Source organism: Oncorhynchus gorbuscha, linkage group LG04 (genome assembly GCF_021184085.1).
Source record: "Oncorhynchus gorbuscha isolate QuinsamMale2020 ecotype Even-year linkage group LG04, OgorEven_v1.0, whole genome shotgun sequence".
NCBI lineage: Eukaryota > Metazoa > Chordata > Actinopteri > Salmoniformes > Salmonidae > Oncorhynchus > Oncorhynchus gorbuscha.
Window position 1 is genome coordinate 66,379,278 of NC_060176.1, and position 22,981 is coordinate 66,402,258.

The following is a 22,981-nucleotide window of genomic DNA, read 5'->3' on the forward strand; positions in this document are numbered from 1 at the left end:
CATATAACACCTTCCCCTCTCAGTGCTGCTGTAAAGCTGCCACACCCCAATCTCACCTCTGTCTCCCATCCAGCGATGGTAATAGGTAGCATTGGTATGAATGTAACTATGCGTCTGGTAGTCCAATGAGTGTGTATGACTCCAATATCCACACTAGCAAAGTTTAAAGAAATGTATTGAATGGCTGCTGTGGTGTCAGTGTTGATAGATCCATTAGTCTTTAATGTGTGTGATGTATGTATGATGTACCTATCCTACAGGTGAGGTGGAGGACCCAGAGTATGAGGATTGTCTGCCCTGTGAGGAGGGATGTAAGAAATGTCTACAGAGTAAGTATACACTTGTCACGAAAGTCCAAGACAATCTACTTTCAAACCCCACTACAGACTCCACTAGACTGCCTCAGATCCCCCCCCCAAGTCCTTCGACTAATACTTAGAAGTTTTACATTAATACTGATCATCTTAGATCCTATCAGACTGCCAAAACCTTCTTATGGGAACCTGCTCATGTTCATTTCCTGTACCCTAACTGAACACCAGGTATGCATCATCAGCATTATTCTGTTTTGTTCAGTCAAATCTTAACAGGCCCACGCAAGATGTTATTCATCGTGGGCGGAATGTCTTTCCTCACCATCCCGCCTCCCCAATTCTGGTAATTATATTCCTCAGAATTAAAAGACAAGCAACAGACTTTGAGATTATTGTTCCGGGAACGCGATGCCATCGGCTAAAATGTCGGAGATTAAGTGAGCAATCAGTGTGGCGCTAAAAACCAAGTGCATGTAGACCCCTTCAAGACCCCTTACAGCCTGACCAAGCATGATAAGACCCCTTACAGCCTGACTGAGCATGATAAGACCCCTTACAGCCTGACTGAGCATGATAAGACCCCTTACAGCCTGACAGAGCATGATAAGACCCCTTACAGCCTGACAGATTATGATAAGATCCCTTACAGGCTGACATAGCATGATAAGACCCCTTACAGCCTGACAGAGCATGATAAGATCCCTTACAGCCTGACAGATCATGATAAGATCCCTTACAGCCTGACAGAGCAGGATAAGACCCCTTACAGCCTGACAGAGCATGATAAGATCCCTTACAGCCTGACTGAGCAAGATAAGATCCCTTACAGCCTGACTGAGCATGGTAATACCCCTTACAGCCTGACAGAGCATGATAAGACCCCTTACAGCCTGACAGAGCATGATAAGATCCCTTACAGCCTGACTGAGCAAGATAAGTTCCCTTACAGCCTGACAGAGCATGATAAGATCCCTTACAGCCTGACTGAGCATGATACGACCCCTTACAGCCTGACAGAGCATGATAAGACCCCTTACAGCCTGACAGAGCATGATAAGATCCCTTACAGCCTGACAGAGCATGATAAGACCCCTTACAGCCTGACAGAGCATGATAAGACCCCTTACAGCCTGACTGAGCATGATAAGACCCCTTACAGTTTGACAGAGCATGATAAGATCCCTAACAGCCTGACTGAGAAAGATAAGACCCCTTACAGCCTGACTGAGCATGATACGACCCCTCTCTGTACTTAAATCTCCACACAATTTCTCTCCCCGATGTCTGTCACTAACTCCTTCCCCCAGGACACAGTTGTCTTCATCACTTAAAAAACACTCCATACACCTTGTAGAGCAGAGCGCACAGTACTGTAGTCTATTTCTGTATTCTATTCCCAGCCCGCTCTGTAAGGGGCGATAGCACCTGAAACGGGAGTCACATAATGAAGTCTTTTGGGTCTCTTGTAAACTTCATCTCCCTTGTTCCCCAGAGGGATCGACTAACCAACCCCACAGAGACTTTGATTATGTAGCTTGTGTTTGTGTGACTTTTACTGAATGTGCCATATCACGTGTGTGTGGATGTGTGTCTGTGTGTATGTGTGTGTAATGTTTTGAAAAGCTGTGGAAGTTTTCATCTTGGCATGCCCCATGAATATTTATATGAGGTGTTTTTTCCCCTGATGTGAAATAGACAGGGCCTGAAGGCCTGATTTCCGGCTCTTTGCTCTCCTGTCTTTCTCTCTCTGTCTCTCCCCTCCGCTCTTTCTCTTAGTAATTGTTCTCGCAGGTAGAGGCTTGTGGGTGCTGGGAGGCCTGGGCTGGGCTAGCCTAGCCATGTAGCTGCGTGGTGCTGCGCTGGGGGAAGAGTCTCCCAGGAATGCCCCATGGGGCACAGCTGAAGAATGAGCTTTTGTTGCTCCTGTCTTTCCCCTTGGGATGTTTTGGCTGCTGAGAGCTGAGGGGATGACAGGGATAGGCGTTTCCTGGACAACTCTGATGGTTTGGAGGGGAATTAGTTTGGATGGTTTTGGTTAGTGGTTGTCATTAATAGTCTTGATTAGGGTCAGTAAATATGACTGTACGCCCTGTTCTTACATTGCCCCATCTAGTCCTTTAAATTGCAACAGTCCTGAGACAGATGAACTCATAAAGGGGTCTCTGCTTTTATTGTGATATCTGTGGGTTGAGCTGGTTGTGATTAGTTTGACCTTGGTGAACTCCACATATGAAATGTGGAAAGAATAGTTTGGATTGGATTAGGCTGCATTGATATGTTCAAGTGGATCCCATTCATCCCCACAGTGGGCAGATAGGTGTAGGAGTGGCGACAGCCTGGTCTGATGCTAGGCTGCCATCTGCTGGCATGAAAAGGGAACCTTTCAAATGATAGCTGTTGGTTATGTCTTAATCGTGTGGAGTGGCTTCCTCTCTTCGTCTTCTTGCCTTCACATTCACTGATGTGAAAAACTGGACAGGTGAGAGCAAATTCACAGGAAGTTTCTTATCCACCATATTGCCTTTACCTGGCCTAATGTTTTCGGCTCAGTGCAGATTATGAATAGAAGACTGATAGTGGAATCCACCACATTATTGAGATGCACCCAGTAACTGCCAGGGTGAGGAATGAGATGGACAGTGAACCTGACTTTTGGATGAATGATTGACACCAATCCTTTCCTCCATACAGAAAACCCCAAGCAATGTGTCACCTGTGCAAAGGAGTACTATCAGTAAGTTAATTTCTTGTTGAGTCATCTTTCTTACAGTTCCACTGCAGCCTGTAGAGATATTGTGCTGTGGCTCACCTCTCTGTCTTTGTGGAGGTTCGGGCCTGATTGCCACATGAGCTGCCCAGACAGGACCTACAGTGTTATTGATACCATGACATGTGCCAAGTGTGAAGACAGCCACTGTGCCAACTGTGATCAGTCCCAGTGCTACTGGTGTGAGGAGGGCTTCTATGTTTCAGGTAGGACCTTTCATTCAGTTGATATTTCAACTCTGGGTTGTGCCACTGAGTCAGTTGGTAAAACACACACTTTATGTCATTGATTATTAAACGAGTGTGTGTGTCTCCAGACGGAGAGTGTGTGGAGCAGTGTAAGGAGGGTTTCTTTGTCGACGAGGAGAGTCAGGAATGCGAACCATGTCATCGTATGTGTCGGACGTGCGGAGGGCCCAACTATGACGACTGTGACTCATGTGAGGATGACTTCACTCTGAAGGACGGAGAGTGTGTGGACAACCACTCCGCTTCCTGCCCTGACAAACATTTCCTCAACAGTAAGGCCTCATCTGACCTTCATACTTACTTAACTAACATTTCATATAAGTTCAGGGGTGTGCAACTGGTGGGCCAAATCTGGTCCCTGCCAAGGTTGTCTAGTGCAATATAGTCTCACTATTTGAATAAATATTTGCTCAGGTCAGGGGGAATGTGAGCAGTGCCACTCCAGCTGTAAGACATGCGCAGGCTCTGGGAGGGAACAGTGTAACACCTGTGACACAGGTAAGAGTTGAGTACATGGTATTTAGTATCTGAGTGCTGTGTTCTCCTCTATCCTCGGCCTGGGGTAGTTGCCAGAGTTTGCTTGTGTAATTGATCTGCTTTCACCTGTTTTAGTCATTCTTAAGTCATCTTTACTGTATTTTTTGGTGTGCTTCCATTGTGAAGGTGAAGCGTGACACTTTCCATTTAGAAAATACTAGACTTTATTGAAGAATAATCCAACCGTGGCGTAGGGTGACACCTGCATGCTTGTCTGGCTCTGTAGAGCACTTTCTGATGGCCCGCCAGGCGTGTGTGGCAAAGTGCCCGTCTGGTACTTTCGGCAATTCCACGTCGGGCCACTGTGACGACTGTCTGCCAGGCTGTGTTCTGTGCCAGGGTGCCCATCAGTGCCAGAGGTGCCGGACTGGACACACACACCTCTACCTGCAGGGCGACCAGTGTGTTCCCGAGTGCCAGAGGTCAGATCTACTCATCAATCTTTCCCCATTTTTCCATCCCTTCCCCCTGAAACTGATCTGTGACTTTCACATATGCATATACACACACAGAACACTTTTACACACACGCTCCAACTAGAATGCTGTAGGTGTCTTTTTTGTTGTTGTAATCATGTCATCAGAATAGTTTTCTCCCCACTTGCAGTCATGTCCAGTTCCGTAAAACCCCCTTCACCTCTCCCCCCCTGTCCTATGTGCAGGGGTTACCCTAAGGGGGGCGAGTGCCAGCCCTGTGCACCAGAGTGTGCCTCCTGCCTGGGGAACGCCACCCACTGCCTGAGCTGTGAGACCCAGTACTTGCTCCTGGAGCACTCTTGCAGAGGGCACTGTCCCGAAGGGCATTACCCCAATGAGCGAGAGTGTCTACGCTGTCCACCCGACTGCATAGAGTGTAGCCAGGATGGCCTGTGTAAGGGTAAGGCTGCTGCACGGGGAGCAGAGGTGGAGGGGTCAGGGTAAAAGGGGGTGGCGGGGACGGGGACGTCAGCCACAGTACGAAAAGATACACTTTCTTTCTAATCTCCTCTATTCAGCCATAAAAAAATCATGACTTTCAGTATGGCGGCCATATTAAGTGTATCAATAGGAGTCATTTTATATCTGTGTTTAGCATTCTCTCTCTTCCTGTGTCTCTGCACCAGAGTGTGAGGACTACTACTTCCTACATAAGGACCAGTGTGTAGATGACTGCCCAGAGGGCTTCTTCCCCAGCGAGGAGCAGAAGGAGTGTGTGCGTTGTCACACCGACTGTGCGTCGTGTGACGGGCCTGACTCAGACGACTGTGATATGTGCAGGCACCCCGCGGCTGTGCGCTACAACGGGGAGTGCCTGTCCCAGTGTCCCTCAGACACTTACCACAACGTAGCCACCTTCGAGTGCCAGGGTACTGGGATTATACACACAACTCATTTTAACATAATTGGAACGTCTCATGACCTACCATAGGAGGCATTTATTTTGTGAAGTGATAGTGCTGTGTCTAACGGATAGGCTGTGTCTGACAGATGTGACGTCTGTCTCTCAGACTGCGACAGGTCGTGTCACACCTGCTCAGGTCCCGAGCCCTCGTCCTGCCTCAGCTGTGGGCCCAACATGCGAAAGGACGCCAGTGGCCACTGTGTCTTCTATAGCCAGTGCTCCCTGCGCTCCTACAAAGATGAGGAGGGCGACTGCCAGACCTGCCACCCCCTCTGCCACCGCTGCTCAGGGCCCACCAAGGAGCACTGTCTCAGCTGCAACCCGCAGACCTTCCTGCTCAGTGAGTCACCCATCAGCACTGACTTACAATTAATGAACATGTCCAAGTAGTCTCTCCCTGTTTCTGTCTGTTTTCTTATGGTTTTGTTTGTAATGACCATGACTCAGTTGTTCTGTGATGATATGATGTGTGTTCTTCCTCTAACCGTGTTGTTTTTTCTGTGCTCGTCAGACAACACCTGTGTGAATGAGTGTCCGGTGGGTTTCTATGGTGATGGGGACGAGCGTGTGTGCGAGCGATGTCACTTCAGCTGTGTGTCGTGTGTGGGACGCCACAGTGTCCAGTGTGCAGCGTGTAAACCCAGCCTGTTCAAACAGGGACGCAGCTGTGTCGAGACCTGTGGTGACAGGTAGGAGATGCACGCACATCAGTGAAGTCTGAAGAGCCAATCATCACTTATAAGTTACAGACAAGTTTAACCCTGGGTGCCAGTCTGTTTCTGCTTTTTTTGTGGGAAAAGGAGTTGGCAGGTGAGCAGAAACAGGCATCTTCACCGTTTGTGATGAACCGTCACAAGTTCTTTACGTCTCTCTCTTTCTGTAAGTCACTTCGGTAATACCATCACCTGGACTTGCGACCGGTGTGACCCGTCGTGTAACAAGTGCAGGGGTAGGGGCAGTGGGGACTGCCTGAACTGCCGTGATGGGTACCTCTACCTGAAGCAGTCGGGCCAATGCCTCCAGACGTGCCCCACAAACTACTTCCCTGACACCAGAGCCAAAATCTGCCGCAAGTGCCACCCCACCTGCAAGACCTGCGAAGGTAAAGGCCAAATGGAACTTGCGCTCAACTTGCAATAAGGGAGAGACGCAACCTAGGGACACAAGTAGCAAGGATCAACTCACTTTACTTGCATCACCTGAATAGCAATATCAACTGCTGCACTGGTTTGCATGGATATCACTTAAATCTAGTAAAAGCTCAGACTTGAAAGTTACTAGGATGTAGTGATGGTAATGTGAGCCGAGCAGCATTGACTTTGTTGAGTAGGAAGGTCATTTGATCGTCCAGAAAAGGTGGTGAGTATGTTGAATTTGTGTCACAGAATTCCTGTTTTTCACTAAATGTAGCATTACAAACGGTGTGCCATATTGAATGCTGTACTACTGACTTCTTAGTAAGTATGACAATGTTGAGTTCCTCCCTCTGTTCTCTGTTTGCAGATGAGGGAGCCCTGTTCTGTAAGTCGTGCTTCGAGGGCTTCAGGTTTTTTGGAGGGATATGTGACTCTCCTGTCTCGTAGGACTTTACGCTGCTTCAGCTATTTGGGTAACTCCCTCTACGGCCTCCTTCTCCAGTTCTGGTGCTAAAGATCAGTAATTATCCAAATAACTGGGAATATTCAACATCCCAGTCTGATCATCTGTGCATGTATGTGTGTTTCTAGGGCTTGGATCCACAGTGTGAGAAGTGTGACCCGTCCTGTCTGGACTGTAAGGGTCCTGGTCAGTGGAACTGCACTGTGTGCCCAGCCAGCCAGCTCCTAGCTGACGACGGCCGCTGTCTGTCCTGTTGCGGCAACGAGACCAGACACGACGGCAGCCCCCTCCCCCGAGAGTGTTGTGACTGCCGGGCATCACAATGTAAGCAAAGCCCCCCTTCGCACTTTCCCATGGTTTATTTGACCATGTGAAAGCGAGCTACTGGTTAAATACCAAAATGCAGGTTTGATTGAATTGGACTCTAGGTCTAAGCCATGCTGTATTGTGTGGTTGTATAGCAAATGTGCTCTTGGCAAAAAATATATATATTGCAAGTTACAACATAAATATCAAAGCACTATACTTTCTGTGGTGACTATTCACTGACCCCTAACCTTGACCCTTTACCTCCCACTGTGTCATCCCCAGTGGAGTGCGTCTTTGGGGTGAACTTTGTGTTCCTGGGCATCGAGGAGCTGCCAGAGGGACATCTCAAGGTCTTCATCCTGGCCATCGTGCTCCTGGTGTCAGCCCTGGGTGCAGCTGTTTTCCTGTTCCTCCACTTGCGCTCCAAAGCGGGTGCTGGTTTACCCCAGACGAAGGCCAATGGCTACAAGAAGCTGGGCGCCAATGGGGGCTGGGCTGGGTCAGACTTAGACCCCGCTTCCTCCATTGGCGACTACAGTGACCGCATCGTTGAGGATGACGAGGAGGAAGAAGATGACGATGATGAAGATATTGTGTATATGGGTCCGGATGGTACAGTGTATCGGAAGTTTAAGTATGGACTCCTGGAGGAAGACGAGGACATTGAGATGGATTATGACGACGAGAGCTATTCCTTCAGATAAGAGGAATGTAAACACAACCAGAAACCCTCAGGCGTGCCCACTACTTTTATACAATATTTATTACCTTCTGTAGTAGTGACGTATCCCAAGATGTTTACACACAAACACCTCTAAAATGTTTCCTGACCTCGATAGTGCAGATCTAAATATTTGGCACAGTAGTAGGGCTTAATATGAGGGTCTTCGAGGGAATTTCTTAAATAGTGCATTGTATTTTAGACTTGCAGGTTGGTTTGACATTTTTGAGTTTTTATTTGGACTTCTAAGGGTTAGTTTGTCATTTTAGTTCACTATTGAAGTCCAAGCACTTTGTAATCAATATTGCGAGACGAATGAGACAGAGGCTGATCGCATCACTGAGAGATTCATCCAGTTTCACTCATGCACTGCTAAAGGGACAGTAAGATAGAGGTGAAAATATTTTTATGTCACTTATTTTGATTATAGAATTGGAGCTCATAAAAATACTTAATCTCCCTGAGTTTTTGGAACCCATGCATGTGAAAGAGTAGTGTTGATTTATAATAATCAGAAAGATAAATGTTCTCTTTGTTGAGGTGAATCAATGTTTACTTGAATAAAGTTGAAGTTACTGTGAGAATGTTTTCTGGAATTCTGCTGAGTCATTGTCATGAATGATTAACACACACAAAAATGTACTGAGGTATTTCAGTTGGGTCACTTCAACATAACACATGGGCTGTGGCTGAAAACTTTACTAGCTGTTAAAACCTTGCTTCATTCTCAGTAGTTGGTATTCAGACTTACCTTACGGGTAGGTATAACAGGCTTGGTTGCGTGTTGTATAAATGTCGTTCAACCACTGAAAACCCTCCCACTTGCTGGCCAACATATTTTCCTGTGAAGTTATTCAATAGGGTTTTCAATACATTTGTCTTAAACCATCCCTTTAAATACGGTGTAATTTAAATTAGAATTTTGTCCACAGACTAGAATCAATCAAGACAGGGTTCAGTAAGAGAATGGGTTCAATAAAAGACACATTTTAACACCAACTGGTAGATAAAAAAATGTATCTGATTTTGTAGATTATTTTGGCAAATTTTAGGGAGAGTATGTATGAATCATAAAAAAAAGTAGTTTGGAGAGTCTTCCCATATGAAATATATTGATGAATTCTGAAAATTACCACATTCAGTTCTTTAACCCATTGTAATGTTGGAAGATTAGTGTACATATAATTATAATAGGGAGAATAGTGTACATTAGTAGGCTATACCCTTGTCTGTTACCTGCACTAACTATGGAACTGTGTGATGACACAGCCAAGCATTGTGCCATGTGTCAAGTTCAAACTGTTACGCCTTGGTCTGAGCTCCGCTCCATAACCTCTTCTTAAAAATATTATCAACTGTTACTAATGATCCTCAGCAACAACAACATACTTGCCGTGACAACGTTTACAGAGGAAGAAAAGTAAGGTAAACGAAACAATGTAATTAAATAGAATGATAATGTAGGCTTTTCCATTGTTGTCCATTCGTTTACTCCAATTAGGGAAGGGGTGGTAGGGTTAGGGGAAAATAATAAAATATACAAATGTAGACTATATACCAACTGAAGGGAACTTACAGTAAATTGGCAGTTGAATATGTTATTTGGCCTACTATCAGTCAATACTGATTGGGGTATTTAACATGATAGAAATAGGAAACAGAGAAAGTTGGGGTTACCTATAATTAAGACATTTGAGAGTGCCCACGCCTGCAAGTTAAAAGGCAGTACAATTGTTATTCTGCATAATGGCACTGCATATAAACTTTAACGTGTAAAATATGGGAAAGTTGATATGCTAAATTGATTGTCATGACTGGATTCACGTTTCCAGCGATTATAAGGTAAAATATATCTTAAACACGTGTCATTTATATTTACAATTCCTTTATCCAGACGGATTACTCATTTATCTAGCTCTTATCAATAGCACCTATCAATTTGTAAATTACAGTGCATGGAGAATGCTGTTATTTATATCGAAAAAATGTATTCAATCTCCACCCACAACAATAAGCAGGTGAATAGCATGATTTTCTCATGCTGAAGTTCAAGGTCAGAATACACAGAGAGAAAAGTGCATAAAAGGGATTAACATTCCATTTATGCACTTAACTCGGGTTGGAATCGGGCCAAAGTGCATTGGATGAGAAAATCCAGCCTCTCCCTGAGACCTCCTCCAAAGAGCTTTCAGAGGAATTGAGGAGACAAGGACTAAGAAAACACAGATTTGATGGATAATAACAGACACAGCTTTGATACTTCTTGTCCCTTGTTATTGACAGAGTAGGCTATCCCAAACATACAGTGTGTTGTCTCATGGCCCTCCGAGGCCACATATGTAACCAGACATTTACTTGTGTTGTGATATTTTATGCATTTGAGGGAACCATATTCAATAACATTGTATGTAGTGTAATTCCTGGAAAGAAACTACTTGCAACAACCCAATTTCCAATGAATCAGAAATGTCCTACCCCACCATAAAATATACAATAGCACTGAAAGCTGATTGAATGTGAACAACGAGAGGGTGAGACGAGACATGCATCTTTGTACGTTTAATAAGAAAAAGGGCTCTATTCCAGCCGCATCGCTTCAGATTTATAGATTGAATAGAGCCATACAACTTCAAGCAGGATCATACAGCAAGGTTCTGAAAATGAGCCCAACACACACAATGGGCCCCTGAACACAGACCCATGGTTAACTGTGATGACAAATATACACAGTTACGCATTCTCATATTTTTTTAATTCAAAACTATAACTCAGGACATGTTACTTCGTCAACAATTACAGCATTGCATGGTCTGATTTTGTTACATAGAAAAGAACAGTCAAATCTGTATGCCTTCACAGTTGAAATAACAAAGAATAGTTTGTACTGGAGGTCTGGAAAATCCAAGAGTTACTTGGAAAGAATTTGAATGATTTACAAGGAGGCCTATCCAGCTAAAACACATTTTGGGAACAATTAACATTCTGCCATCACACACTTTATAAAGGAACAAACAAAAGCAGAATGCAAATGGAAGAACAAAAGTGGAGAAGAATCAGGTGACACTGGTTCATGACATTGTCTGATTCTACTAAGCAGTCTCAACTGAGCTAAATGTTTTCCTTGTTTAGTGATGAGATCATATGTTGGCTGAGGGTGGTGGTTCGGTGCCAAACTGGAGAGCAACCCTACAACACTATTACTACCAGATGCCTTCGAGGAGTAGTTACCTAATCCAACACTAATGCATAGGCTACTTGATCAGAAATATGAGCCATGTTTTTGGATAGTTCAATGAGAGCTTCTAGCTACACTGATTTATAGAACATCTCTGACAGTACGTATATAAAGGGCACAACGATCAAAACACAGCTACAAAACGAGCTGCTTCATGGTCTGGGGAGGTTTGTATTGTTTATACAATTACCACAGAGTACACTGACCTCATTAACCAGACCTTGGTCTTCAGAGTAATGCCATTACAGGCTGAAAACTGGAGCTGGGAAAAACAGAGACAAACAAAATGTCCCTTCTTGAGTTGTGTTTGCTTACTGTATGTTTTACTACAGTAGTATGGTGATAGCTAGCGTTACAAGATAAAAGTATACTGGTTTAATGGAATAACTGCTTATAATATCTTTACATGTTTGGATGCTAAGATAATACATGTAGCAGAAGCCATGTTTCAGCAATCCTCTTCCCTGGTGCTTGTCCACAACAAACTGATGATAGGGAGAGTCAGATTAGTCAGACAACCTATATGTTGTATTTGATGGGCTGTGACAATATGTGTGTAAATGTGGTATTAAGGCACAGTACTGCCAACCAGTCAGGCGTATAGGTCTGGGGAACACAGTAATTAGTCCCCTCTTCTACAACTGGTGCTCCGAGTCACTATTCTAACCAGAAACCTTCCCTAAGGACTTTTAGGTGCTAGGTGAGATGCTTATCTCAGCCATTTGCATAGCGTTCAATATGACATTGTATCGATTTACATAGGCATCTATCAACTGCTTACTACATACAGTACATTTTCTGCATGAAAGGGAATTTAAGGTCAGCTGCAATAAAAAGGCCAGGATATCTTTGAGAGGAATATAGTCTCTTATTTCCAGAGTCGGTCTACGAAAACAGTAATATATTATGAATAGCCATGTTTTTTCCTCTGCCAATATTAGAGACTCTTAAATACAGTACATCTCAAATCACATTAACTCAAATTATTTTTAACAACTAGGCTATTTACAGCAGCTATAAAGCTCTCAACACTCCTCTGTCCTCTGAGAAAATGACAAAAAAAAAAAACATGCATGCATCTGTAGAGAATCAGAGGCCTGGACTTACTCTTGTACCATATCATTGCTCATCTCAGTTGAATTAGGGTCCAAACATGGTTAAGTCAGTAAAAACTACATTGTTGAAACTTTGACACTTAAGTGGGGCCATTTGGTTATTTTCTCCCTCACAAAACTTAAATAATATTTCCCTCATTTGTGGGGAGGTAAAATGCTGGATTTGACCAATGAGGAACTATACAGATCAAGGACATCGGAAAGCTGAAGCTACATTGACATTTTCTCCAACCATGTAGCTCAAAATCTGAGGGGTTAGAGACAGGGAATAGATACTCTCATTCACAGATTTGGTCTACAAAAACAGTAATATATTATAAATACTAGCCATACTGTACATCAAATAAAATAAATCACTTGAATTCAGCGAAGTGTATAATGAAATTATTTAGCCTAGATTACATGCAATATACGTTGAGGACTTCTCTGCTTCAAGGCAGACATTTTTAATACATCTGAATATGAAAAGGATGAATAAACTTTGACGGCAAAGCTGAGACTAAACTCCAATTCTAAACCAATACAAAATGACCATTCATTTCTATTAGCAGTGGTTTGATGGTACAGGGCTTGTGACGAGAGACAATTTGTTCCCCCTCAACACACAAAGATCACATTCACTTGCACATTATCTTGCATTAACTGGGTCGTGTTCATTAGGCATCAAACTTGTCCGACAAAGAAACTTGTTCTTCATTGGAAAAAGTTTGTAATGGTTTTTGGTATTGTGCCCTAATGAACACGACCATGGTCTAAATGTAGCTTCAGATCAGATACAAAGATTTGATCCTCAAAACAAAATCTCTACAGAGGACTGAATAAGTAGCATATTGGCCATTGGTGTGGTAGTGAATACAGAGAGAAAGACAGAGCAGAGCAAAGACAGGAGAGCCCATTAGTTGTTCAGAAGTCAGTGGCCATTCATGATCTTGTTGGACGTTGTCATGGACGTGCTGGCGGTGGCTCTAAAGAAGTTGTCCTCTTTGAGTTTGAGGTGTTCTGGGAGCTCTAGGTTTCTCTTGGCCTCCTCAATGTCATGGTTGATTGCTGCTATGAGGGCATCTTCAAAAAACAGAGACAGGTGAGAATGTGTTGCCTTAGGTCTCTGAGGATTGCAGTGTGTACACGGATGGGGGAAAGTGTGTGTGTGTGTGTCAGAATGTGTGTGTGTGATATATACAATACCAGTCAAAAGTTTGGACACCTACTCATGTGCAAAGCTGTCATCAAGGCAAAGGGTGGCTACTTTGAAGAATCTCAAACAAATCCAAATATATTTAACACTTTTTTTAGTTACTACATGATTTAATGTGTTATTTCATAGTTTTGATGTCTCCACTATTATTCTACAATGTAGAAAACAGTAAAAATAAAGAAAAACCCTTGAATGAGGTGGTGTGTCCAAACTTTTGACTGGTACTGTATCTCACACACGTACACCAGTACTCACTCTTACCAAGCGAGTCATAGCTCCTCTCTGGACGGATGTAGCCCACCATGACTACACTGAGGATCTGTCCATAGAAATCTTCCTTAAATGTGTGTATCACATGAGTCTCCTGCAATAGACATCTGAATCAATAACCATCAGCACGTGACCACTACAAGTCCCAATAAACATACATACTAAGGAAAACAAAGCAGTCAACACTACCACCAAGTCTGATTCTCTTCAGAAATCAGTCTTCATATCCACCACAAAGCACACTAACAATACAAGTCAAATAAGAATGTTTACACTAGGGTTGGGCAGGTATACAATCATTTTGAAATATCGGCGGTATGATAATAAATGACAATCTTTGCACTTTTTAAACAAATACCTAAAAATCAATGTGTGCACTGGTTGAAAGATAAAGCTACTTTTTATTCCCCAACGCAGTGAGTGTCATCTTATGCCAATGTCCACAAACCTATGTATTGACAAAGGTTTTTGACAAGCCATAGTCACAGCACTACTTCCGCTAAAATGTCTATGACAGGGTCATCACTAGTTAACAAAACCACCGTCATAATTATGGCTAAACCCTGCTCATTTCTACAATATCTATTGAAAATGTATTTTAAACCTAACCAACACCACACTGTTAACCCCATGTCTAAACCCTAACCTTAAATTAGGTCTAAAAAGCTAGCCAATTTAGACTTTGTGGCTGTGTTAACTAGTGACGACCCTATGGCAATGTGTGTTGAGATGGGTATAACATATACCAGGATAATACCAGATAAGGTAGTATGACATCATACCGGGATAATACCGTATAAGGTAGTATGGTATAAGGTAGCATGACAATCTGAATAGCACCCAACACCTTGTAGAGTCCATGCCAAAACTAATTGAGGCTGTTCTGAGAGCAAAAGGGGGTGAAACTCAATATTAGGAAGGTGTTCCTAATGTATTGTATACCCAGTGTATATAGGCTTAAATAATTGTACATATACTATATGGGTGGGAAAGCTGCACTTGCCATGGATTTCTTGGTGTTTTTGTAGTAGGGGTTCCAGCCGATGCTCATCACCATCTTGTGGATGTCTCCGCTGCCCACGCATGCCCAGCCATAGTAGATCCCTGTGCTGATGTCGCCAGGGAGGTGCTCCACCACAGAGTCTGGGAAGTTGGCTGATCAGAAGAGACATTAAAAGGACATTTAAGTCAATCAATCCGATGTGTCTGCAGTGAGTGTCCATTTGATCACTAACCCACTCAATAAAAAGGACAACAAAGGTATTTCCATGTTTGTCTGAAAAGGGTAAGGTTGACTTCACCAGCATAGTCTTAACTTGACAGTATTCTTATTGACCAAGCAATCGCATTCCATCAAATGCATTTCTGCCTGACCTTGTAAGGGCGCTTTTATCATATTTCATGTTGGAAGCAGTATCCCTTTAGGCTTCCATGAATGACATTGAAAATGAAGCAACGTGTTCAGCCAAAACCTCAGCCAAAACAGCTGTACTGGCTACGGTCACATACAAGAGAAACGGGTTAGCCTACCATCTAGAGGTCGCCCGATTAATCGGAATGGCCGATTAATTAGGGCCGATTTCAAGTTTTCATAACAATCGGAAATCGGTATTTTTGGACACTTGATTTTACCTTTTTTTTTACACCTTTATTTAACTAGGCAAGTCAGTTAAGAACACATTCTTATTGTCAATGACAGCCTAGGAACAGTGGGTTAACTGCCTTGTTCAGGGGCAGAACGACAGATTTTCTCCTTGTCAGCTCTGGGATTCAATCTTGCAACCTTACAGTTAACTAGACAACACTCTAACCACCTGCCTCTCATTGCACTTCACAAGGAGCCTGCCTGTTACGCAAATGCAGTAGAATCCAAGGTAAGTTGCTAGCTAGCATTAAACTTATCTAATAAAAACAATCAATCATAATCACTAGTTAAACTAGTAATATCATAAACCATGTGTAGTTATCTAGCGTGTCCTGCGTTGCATATAATCGATGTAACGCTAGGGGGTGATTTAACAAAAGCGCATTTGCGGAAAAAAGGAAAAAAAGCACAATTGTTGCACGACTGTACCTAACCACCAATGCCTTTCTTAAAACCAATACACAGAAGTATATATTTTTAAACCTGCATATTTAGCTAAAGGAAATCCAGGTTAGCAAGCAATATTAACCAGGTGAAATTGTGTCACTTCTCTTGCGTTCATTGCACGCAGAATCAGGGTATATGCAACAGTTTGGGCAGCCTGGCTCATTGCGACCTAATTTGCCATAATTTTACGTAATTATGACATAACATTGAAGGTTGTACAATGTAACAAGAATATTTAGACTTCGGGATGCCACCCGTTGGATAAAATACACAACGGTTCCGTATTTCACTGAAATAAAATGTTTTGTTGTCGAAATGATAGTTTCTGGATTCGACCATATTAATGACCAAAGGCTCGTATTTTTGTGTTTTATTATAATTAAGTCTATGATTTGATATTTGATAGAGCAGTCTGACTGAGCGATGGCAGGCAGCAGCAGGCTCGTAAGCATTCATTCAAACAGCACTTTTGTGCGTTTTGCCAGTAGCTCTTCGCAAGCACAGCGCTGTTTATGACTTCAAGCCTATCAGCCTAATGGCTGGTGTAACCAATGTGAAATGGCTAGCTAGTTAGCGGGGTGCGAGCTAATAGCGTTTCAAATGCCACTGGCTCTGAGACTTGGAGTAGTTGTTCCTTTTGCTCTGCATGGGTAATGCTGCTTTGAGGGTGGCTATTGTCGTGGAGTTCCTGGTTCGAGCCCAGGTAGGGGCTAGGAGAGGGACGGAAGCTATACCGTTACACTGGCAATACTAAAGTGCCTATAAGAACATCCAATAGTCAAAGGTATATGAAATACACATGGTATAGAGACAAATAGTCCTATAAATACTATATTAACTACAACCTAAAACCTCTTACCATGGAATATTGAAGTCTCATGTTAAAAGGAACCACCAGCTTTCATATGTTCTCATGTGAAGGTTTACCTTCAAACTTAGTGCTTCTTTGCTTGACATGATGGGAAAATCAAAACAAATCAGCCAAGACATCAGAAAAGAAAATTGTAGCCCTCCACAAGTTTGGAAATTGCTCCCAAGGATGAACCAAACACCTGAAGGTGCCACGTTTATCTGTACAAACAATAGTACGCAAGTATAAACACCATGAGACCACACAGCAGTCATACCGCTCAGGAAGGACACACGTTCAATCTCCTAGAGATGAACGTACTTTGGTGCGAAAAGTGCCAATCTCAGAACAACAGCAAAGGACTAGGATTAAATGTCAGGAATTGTGAAAAACTGAGTTTAAATGTATTTGGCTAAAGTGTATGTAAACTTCCAACTTCAACTGTAAATTACTGCAGTTTAAGACCATCCATAGAACACAGTACTATATGCCAGTGAAACTGAATATCATGCACTCAGAAATATAATTCCTCTGCCGGAGGTGGTAAACATAGGGGACATATATTTGCATGTTATGATCTTGTGAAAGCTGGCTGAATTCTGGCAAAGAGTATGTTATTTATCTCTGCATGTCTAGATTGTCCCCCTCCTTGTTTTTGTTTGCTTGGGAATGTTGATACTGGAGACTTATCAGAAGATAGCTGCTAAAAAATGCATTGCCATTAATTGCAAGGTTGGTTATCCTCCCACAAATGCTACAATGGATGGCAGAAATGTAAAATTATGCATCACTAGATTTGATTTATTAAGGGTATACTGTGCAACTTCCATAAGGTCTGGGTGCCTTACATGAAATACTGTATGCCAAAAGGGGTCTATATTGAAAACTATTTTTTTTAGGTTGCACAGTTACAAGTAGATTATTATTTTCATGGCACACGAGACACCAGTCTGATTTGTACCAGTCTCATTGGACTAATCTATTGAGGAGGCCGGGAAATACCACGGTCCAAGAATATGGGGATTGTGACTCAGATACACAAGGCATGACTATGACTAGAATGCGCCGTCTCCCGCCATTTCGTTGGTATTTCATTGTGTGCATTGTTAGCTGTGTCTATCAATTCCCCATTACATACATCACCAGTGGTAGCCTACATTTACCATTAATTCCCATTATTTCTCATCTGTACTGTTTGGTTATGGTAATTCATGTTAATGCATTGACTATATCATTATTACGGTAATTTACTGTCCTCATTGTCGGAGTGGACATGTGATTTGCAGAACTCAATCTATGCTACACTTGTGAGAAACAAGTTTTTGTTTTATTTGTCAATTTATATTCTCTCTTTTGTTTTTAACGCTCCTGTCAACTTAGTTCACTCTGTCTGTAACAGATTGTCGTTTTGGGAACAGAAAACTGTAATGAGATGTTTCATCTTTGAGTAAATTATCTTGTTCCATCTTCTCCCACTGCTGGCCACTAGGCTTCTGCTAACTACCATATTTGGTACTGAGTGGAAAAGCCAACTGAATGCTTCACATTTATACATCCGGTGAAATATCTCTCATTGTGCCATCTGTGGTATAAAAGAGTGGAATAAGGTTTGTTGACTTCACCCTTTGCTAAAGTACAAAAAAAAGGCATTGTTTAGGAGTGCAAAGGCGAATTGAGTTATAGCACACACGCACTTCACACAGTTGGCGTTCCATAACATGTGGTCCACACGGCTCACGTGGCAAAATAAATATACACATACGTGTTATTCAATCATTGCACCCACACTGCTCACGAGCGTCTGTGTTCTACTTGTGAAGCTCAACACGCTGCAAGTCCTGCCTCTCAAATCTCCTCATTGGTTTTTAGGAGCATATAACCAGTGGATGATTGAAAGATGAACTGAGGTCCACACTCCAGTCGGTTGTAGTAATGTTATAAAGTTGGTTGCCAACCTCCATATAAAAGTCCAAAGAAGAAAAAGAGGCCTGAAGGAAGGAGAGATGACGAGACAAATTTGGTTTACCATTTTATCTGTGGATTAATTGTCAGAGTAGAGAACCGTGTGCATTTCAGGTAAAACAACAACCCAATGTTTATATCCCAGGACCAATTAGCTAGCAACAGCAAGCTAGCTAGCTAAATTGCCATAAATGTTTAATGCTTTTTGACCTGTCCCCAAATTAATCTAATTGGTTCAGAGTTTGTTTTGATATTTCCACATTCGTGTCATGGTCGCGCCTGGTGTGGGTTAACAAAATCAATTTGTGCGCGATCTGGTCAGCATGTAACTTAAATATCCAACTATGTGCTACAAATCTTTGTTGTAACTATGGGTCAATCAACACAGCTTCAGTAGTTAGCTGTTTGTGGCTACAGTAAATAACATTAGCGAGCAAATGTGCGTTGTACATATAACATGTCAAATATCTTTCGGGCAAGTCCACCACTAGCTAGTAAAACAATAACGTTATAACTTAGCTAGGTAGGGTAACTCGAGCATGGACTTCGGTTTCATTGTTTCAGCGAGACAGCCCACTCAATGTTTTTTTCTGGTTTATATACACTCAATGAACTAACATGCTGACCAAACCGGGCCATCGCACGCACATTGTTAGTATGGGTGAACAAAATCAATCAGGACACACAGGTTGAGATATAAAAACAAACTCTGAACCAACTACATTCATTTGGGGACAGGTCGAAAAGCACTAAACATTTATGGCAATTTACCTTGCTGTTGTTGATAGCTCATTTTTCCTGGGATATAAACATTGGGTTGTTACCTGAAAAGCACAAGGTCCTTTACTCCAACAATTAATCCACAGATAAAACGGTAAAAATAATTCGTTTCTCGTCATCTCTCCTCCTTCCTCAGGTATCTTTACAAAAAAAACGTATTTGGACTTTATACAGCGCATTACTACAATCGACATGAGTGTGGATGTCAGCTCTTTTTCCATCACCCATGTATATGCGCCTAAACACCAATGAGGAGATGGGAGAGGCCGAACTTGCCCCGCGTTTAACTTCACATAACTGTTTTTTCTATTTTAGCCACTGGCCACGCACAAGAGCAGTGTGGTTACAATGATTGAATAACATAAGGACATTTATCGCTTTGCGAGCGGTGTGGTAAGAATGGCAAGCTAACTAACGTTAGCTAGCTAGTTATGTAACCGGTAGCTTGCGACACAGACATTGCAGCCAGCTAACGTTAGCCCGGCTGTCTAGCAAACGTTAACTACTGTTGGGAATCATACTTCAGTCAAATCAAAAGGAAGCTAAAATATTACATTTGCTAGATTCCTAGCTAAAAGTACTAACGTTAACTAGCACGTGATACAACACAAACCAATGTTGGCTAACGCGTATGTTGCTAGCAGCAGCAGGTAAGCAGTTAGCTATCAAAAGTGTTAACGTTATGCCGGTGAAGCGTAACGTTAACACACAATCATAAACCAAACATTTTGTTAACTAACGACATGGCATCGAAGCATACCGTTAAGACATATTGGGTGATAGCTATCATTTTTAATGTGGACGTTAGCTACGTCGTTACCTGTGGGAATCCCTAGTTCTTTGCTTCCTCGTCCGAATCCTCGAACGACTTCCCCTCGGGAGAAATACGGAAGACTCTTCATGTCTCCTTCTTTCCAACTGGGGACGGCTTTCAGTTAACGTTAGTTAGCTAAAAGGTTAGCGGGCTGTATAACTAGTTGGCGAGCTACCTAGTCAAGCCTATAAAGTGTCTCTAAAAAAATATTTCTGTACCGTTATCTAACAATACACACTGCCGAGAATGACCTCGAAAGACAGCTAGCGAGCTAACCACTGATAACTAGCAACATAGACTATTCCTACTCAGCGCAAGGACAACAGTTCGCCCTTTAATGCTGAACGCCGAAAATGACAGAACAATTCTCTTATCTATGCTAAGTTAGCTTGATATACTTATCTTTACCCCCGTTTCCGCCAAGTACCTAGCTAGCCTATTTGAAGTTGTGATTGTGGTCGATTCTTCTTCTGGGGATTTTATATGGCGGTTGGCAACCAACTTTAAGGTGCATCACCGCCACCAACTGGACTGGAGTTTGGACAGGGAAACCAAGACTGTTCTCAGAGCAGGTCGGCGTTTTTTTTTACCAGGAAATGTTATTTTTTAGTAGCAGGTGAGGAGAATTAACGTGGCAGGTTAAGATAATTGTCCTCGACGTGACTCAAACATACAGTATCTAGCTACAACCAGGTCTGCCCTGAGAATCAATCAAATTGAGTTATAAAGCCCTTTTTGCATCAGCCGATGTCACAAAGTGCTATACAGAAACCCAGCCTAAAACCACAAACAGCAAGCAATGTAGAAACATGGTTTTCACTAATGTCATACTGCATTAGTTCGTGATGCTCCTCGTTTGGTGTGACGCAGACAGGGTTGCGTGAGTGGTGAAACAGAAGAATCGTCGTCTGTTCTTTTAAGGTTGTTAATGGATTAAAACATACAATCAACCTTCAGTGAAGCCGCTTAACATTTACATTACATTCAGTCATCTAACAGACTCCCTCCAAGAGTGACCCACAGAAGCATCCAGGGTCAACGTCCTGCCCAAGGGCACGTCGACAGATCTCCCAACAAGTCGAAACAGGGAGCCGAACCAGCGAACTATCGGACACTGGCCCAAGCTCCCAACAGCCAGGCCACCAACCCTTGCAAGATCCCCTCACAGGACAACAAATATCAAAACAGCAAGGCCAACTGTACGTTTGATCAGGGGCGAAATGTTTGTTTTAGAAGTGTGTGTGGGGGGGTCGGTTAAAAATCCAGTCGGTTAAAAACTCCAGCCTACCCAACCTCTCGGAGGCATCCACATGGTCCTAAAGCCCCCGGGGTATCGTTTTTATATCATGTTCCAATGATAAAACTGGGGGAGACGTGTGTGCACGTGTGCTTTTGAATGCGATGGTGTGTATATGCATGTGTATGTAACCGGTGCGAAATGGCTTGCGAGTTAATGGGGTGAGCGCTAATAGCGTTTCAATTAGTGACGTCATTTGCTCCGAGACCTTGAAGTAGGTGTTTCCCTTGCTCTGCGAGTGCCACGGCTTTTGTGGAGCCTTACTTTGTGGGATGCAGTTGTTGTGTTCAGAGGGTCCCTGGTTCGAGCCCAGATTGGGGTGAGGAGAGGGACAGAAGCAACACTGTTACATCTACACACGTACAAGCACCTGTGCAGCCTCAGGCAAACAGGCATGGGATGTAACAGAGTTGCCCCCAGTGTCATTTAAACATACTTTTTTGTTTAGTTTATTTTGACTTTATTTTTTACTTTTAGCCTTGGCTGTCATTCTATGCCCCACCCAGCAACTCCACTCCCACTTGTTTCGAGTTCCACATCCCAAACCTCAGCCCACCCCCACCTATCTCTGTTGGTCACTCTATATGGATTTCTACTAGCCATATATCTTTCAACTATGTTGTGATGTTAAACATACAGAACCAGTCAAAAGTTTGGACACACCTATTCATTCAAAGGTTTTTCTTTATTTGACTATTTTCTACATTGTATAATAATAGTCAAGACATCAAAACTATGAAATAACACATATGGAATCATGTTGTAACAAAAAAAGTGTTAAACAAATCAACATATATTTTAGATTCTTCAAAGTAGTCACCCTTTGCCTTGATGACAGCTTTGCACATTCCCTGGCATTCTCTCAACCAGCTTTACCTGGAATGTTTTTCCAACAGTCTTGAAGGAGTTCCCACATATGCTGAGCACTTGTTGGCTGCTTTTCCTTCACTTTGCCATCCAACTCATCCCAAACCATTTCAATTGGGTTGAGGTCAGATGATTGTGGAGGACAGGTAATCTAATGCAGCACTCCAACACTCTCCTTCGTGGTCAAATAGCCCGTACACAGCCTTGAGGTGTCCTGTTGTCCTGTTGAAAAACAAATAATTGTCCAACTAAGCGCAAACCAGGTGGGATGGCGTATCGCTGCAGAATGCTTTATCGCTGCAGAATGCTGTGGTAGCCATGCTGGTTAAGTGTGCATTATTCTAAATCATTCACTGACAGTGTCACCAGCAAAGCACCATCACACCTCCTCCTCCATGCTTCACGGTGGGAACCACATGCAGAGAGCATTTGTTCACCTACTACACCTACTCAGATACATGTCAGATGAAACCAAAAATCTCAAATTTGGACTCATGAGACCAAAGGACAGATTTCCACTAATCTAATGTCCATTGCTTGTGTTTCTTGGCCCAAGCATTGTCTCTTCTTCTTATTGGTGTCCTTTAGTAGTGTTTTTTGTTGTTGCAGCAATTCGACCATGAAGGCCT

The 22,981-nt window shown here is 42.8% G+C and overlaps 3 protein-coding genes across 5 annotated transcripts in view; 2 read left to right on the top strand and 1 right to left on the bottom strand.

Moving 5' to 3' along the window:
• Window positions 1-7,116, top strand: part of pcsk5b (proprotein convertase subtilisin/kexin type 5b) — a 73,134-nt gene extending 66,018 nt beyond the window's left edge. The window contains exons 24-36 of one of the 2 annotated variants that reach the window (XM_046347852.1): window positions 261-329; window positions 3,006-3,048; window positions 3,142-3,287; window positions 3,398-3,601; window positions 3,744-3,827; window positions 4,093-4,288; window positions 4,528-4,742; window positions 4,969-5,211; window positions 5,353-5,586; window positions 5,758-5,935; window positions 6,131-6,348; window positions 6,750-6,855; window positions 6,974-7,116. In XM_046347852.1, the coding sequence (XP_046203808.1) occupies window positions 261-329; window positions 3,006-3,048; window positions 3,142-3,287; window positions 3,398-3,601; window positions 3,744-3,827; window positions 4,093-4,288; window positions 4,528-4,742; window positions 4,969-5,211; window positions 5,353-5,586; window positions 5,758-5,935; window positions 6,131-6,348; window positions 6,750-6,829 (1,910 nt within the window). In that variant the 3' untranslated portion in view covers window positions 6,830-6,855; window positions 6,974-7,116. Of the gene's footprint in view, window positions 1-260; window positions 330-576; window positions 658-3,005; window positions 3,049-3,141; window positions 3,288-3,397; window positions 3,602-3,743; window positions 3,828-4,092; window positions 4,289-4,527; window positions 4,743-4,968; window positions 5,212-5,352; window positions 5,587-5,757; window positions 5,936-6,130; window positions 6,349-6,749; window positions 6,856-6,973 lie in introns of those variants that run through there. The other variant, XR_006838583.1, reaches the window with a different exon arrangement.
• Window positions 6,974-8,456, top strand: LOC124033038 (proprotein convertase subtilisin/kexin type 5-like; the record flags this gene model as incomplete). The annotated part of the gene is made up of 2 exons (XM_046344961.1): window positions 6,974-7,169; window positions 7,437-8,456. Coding segments are annotated over 2 exons (618 nt in total), but the record flags the coding sequence as incomplete, so codon positions are not given.
• A 1,963-nt stretch (window positions 8,457-10,419) lies between these two features.
• On the bottom strand, window positions 10,420-21,471 carry rfk (riboflavin kinase). Of its 2 annotated transcripts, none has more exons than XM_046347856.1 (4): window positions 20,195-21,471; window positions 14,694-14,845; window positions 13,676-13,784; window positions 10,420-13,287 (listed from the first exon to the last, which is right to left on the bottom strand). In XM_046347856.1, exons 1-4 carry the CDS (start codon window positions 20,274-20,276, stop codon window positions 13,136-13,138), a joined length of 495 nt encoding a protein of 164 aa, XP_046203812.1. In that variant the 5' UTR covers window positions 20,277-21,471; the 3' UTR covers window positions 10,420-13,135. The 2 variants fall into 2 exon arrangements, with proteins under 2 accessions (XP_046203812.1, XP_046203813.1); XM_046347857.1 differs by having other exon boundaries at window positions 13,682-13,784; window positions 20,195-21,457.
• Window positions 21,472-22,981: the final 1,510 nt, after the last annotated feature.

What these genes read in the sequence shown, in the direction of transcription:
- rfk (XM_046347856.1), bottom strand. Translation starts at nt 20,276, where the DNA reads ATGAAGAGTCTTCCGTATTTCTCCCGAGGGGAAGTCGTTCGAGGATTC. An exon ending in AAAACACCAAGAAATCCATG is followed by an intron (nt 13,785 to 14,693) that starts GCAAGTGCAGCT and finishes TGTCTATTGCAG; the next exon opens with GAGACTCATGTGATACACAC. An exon ending in CTATGACTCGCTTGGTAAGA is followed by an intron (nt 13,288 to 13,675) that starts GTGAGTACTGGT and finishes TGTTTTTTGAAG; the next exon opens with ATGCCCTCATAGCAGCAATC.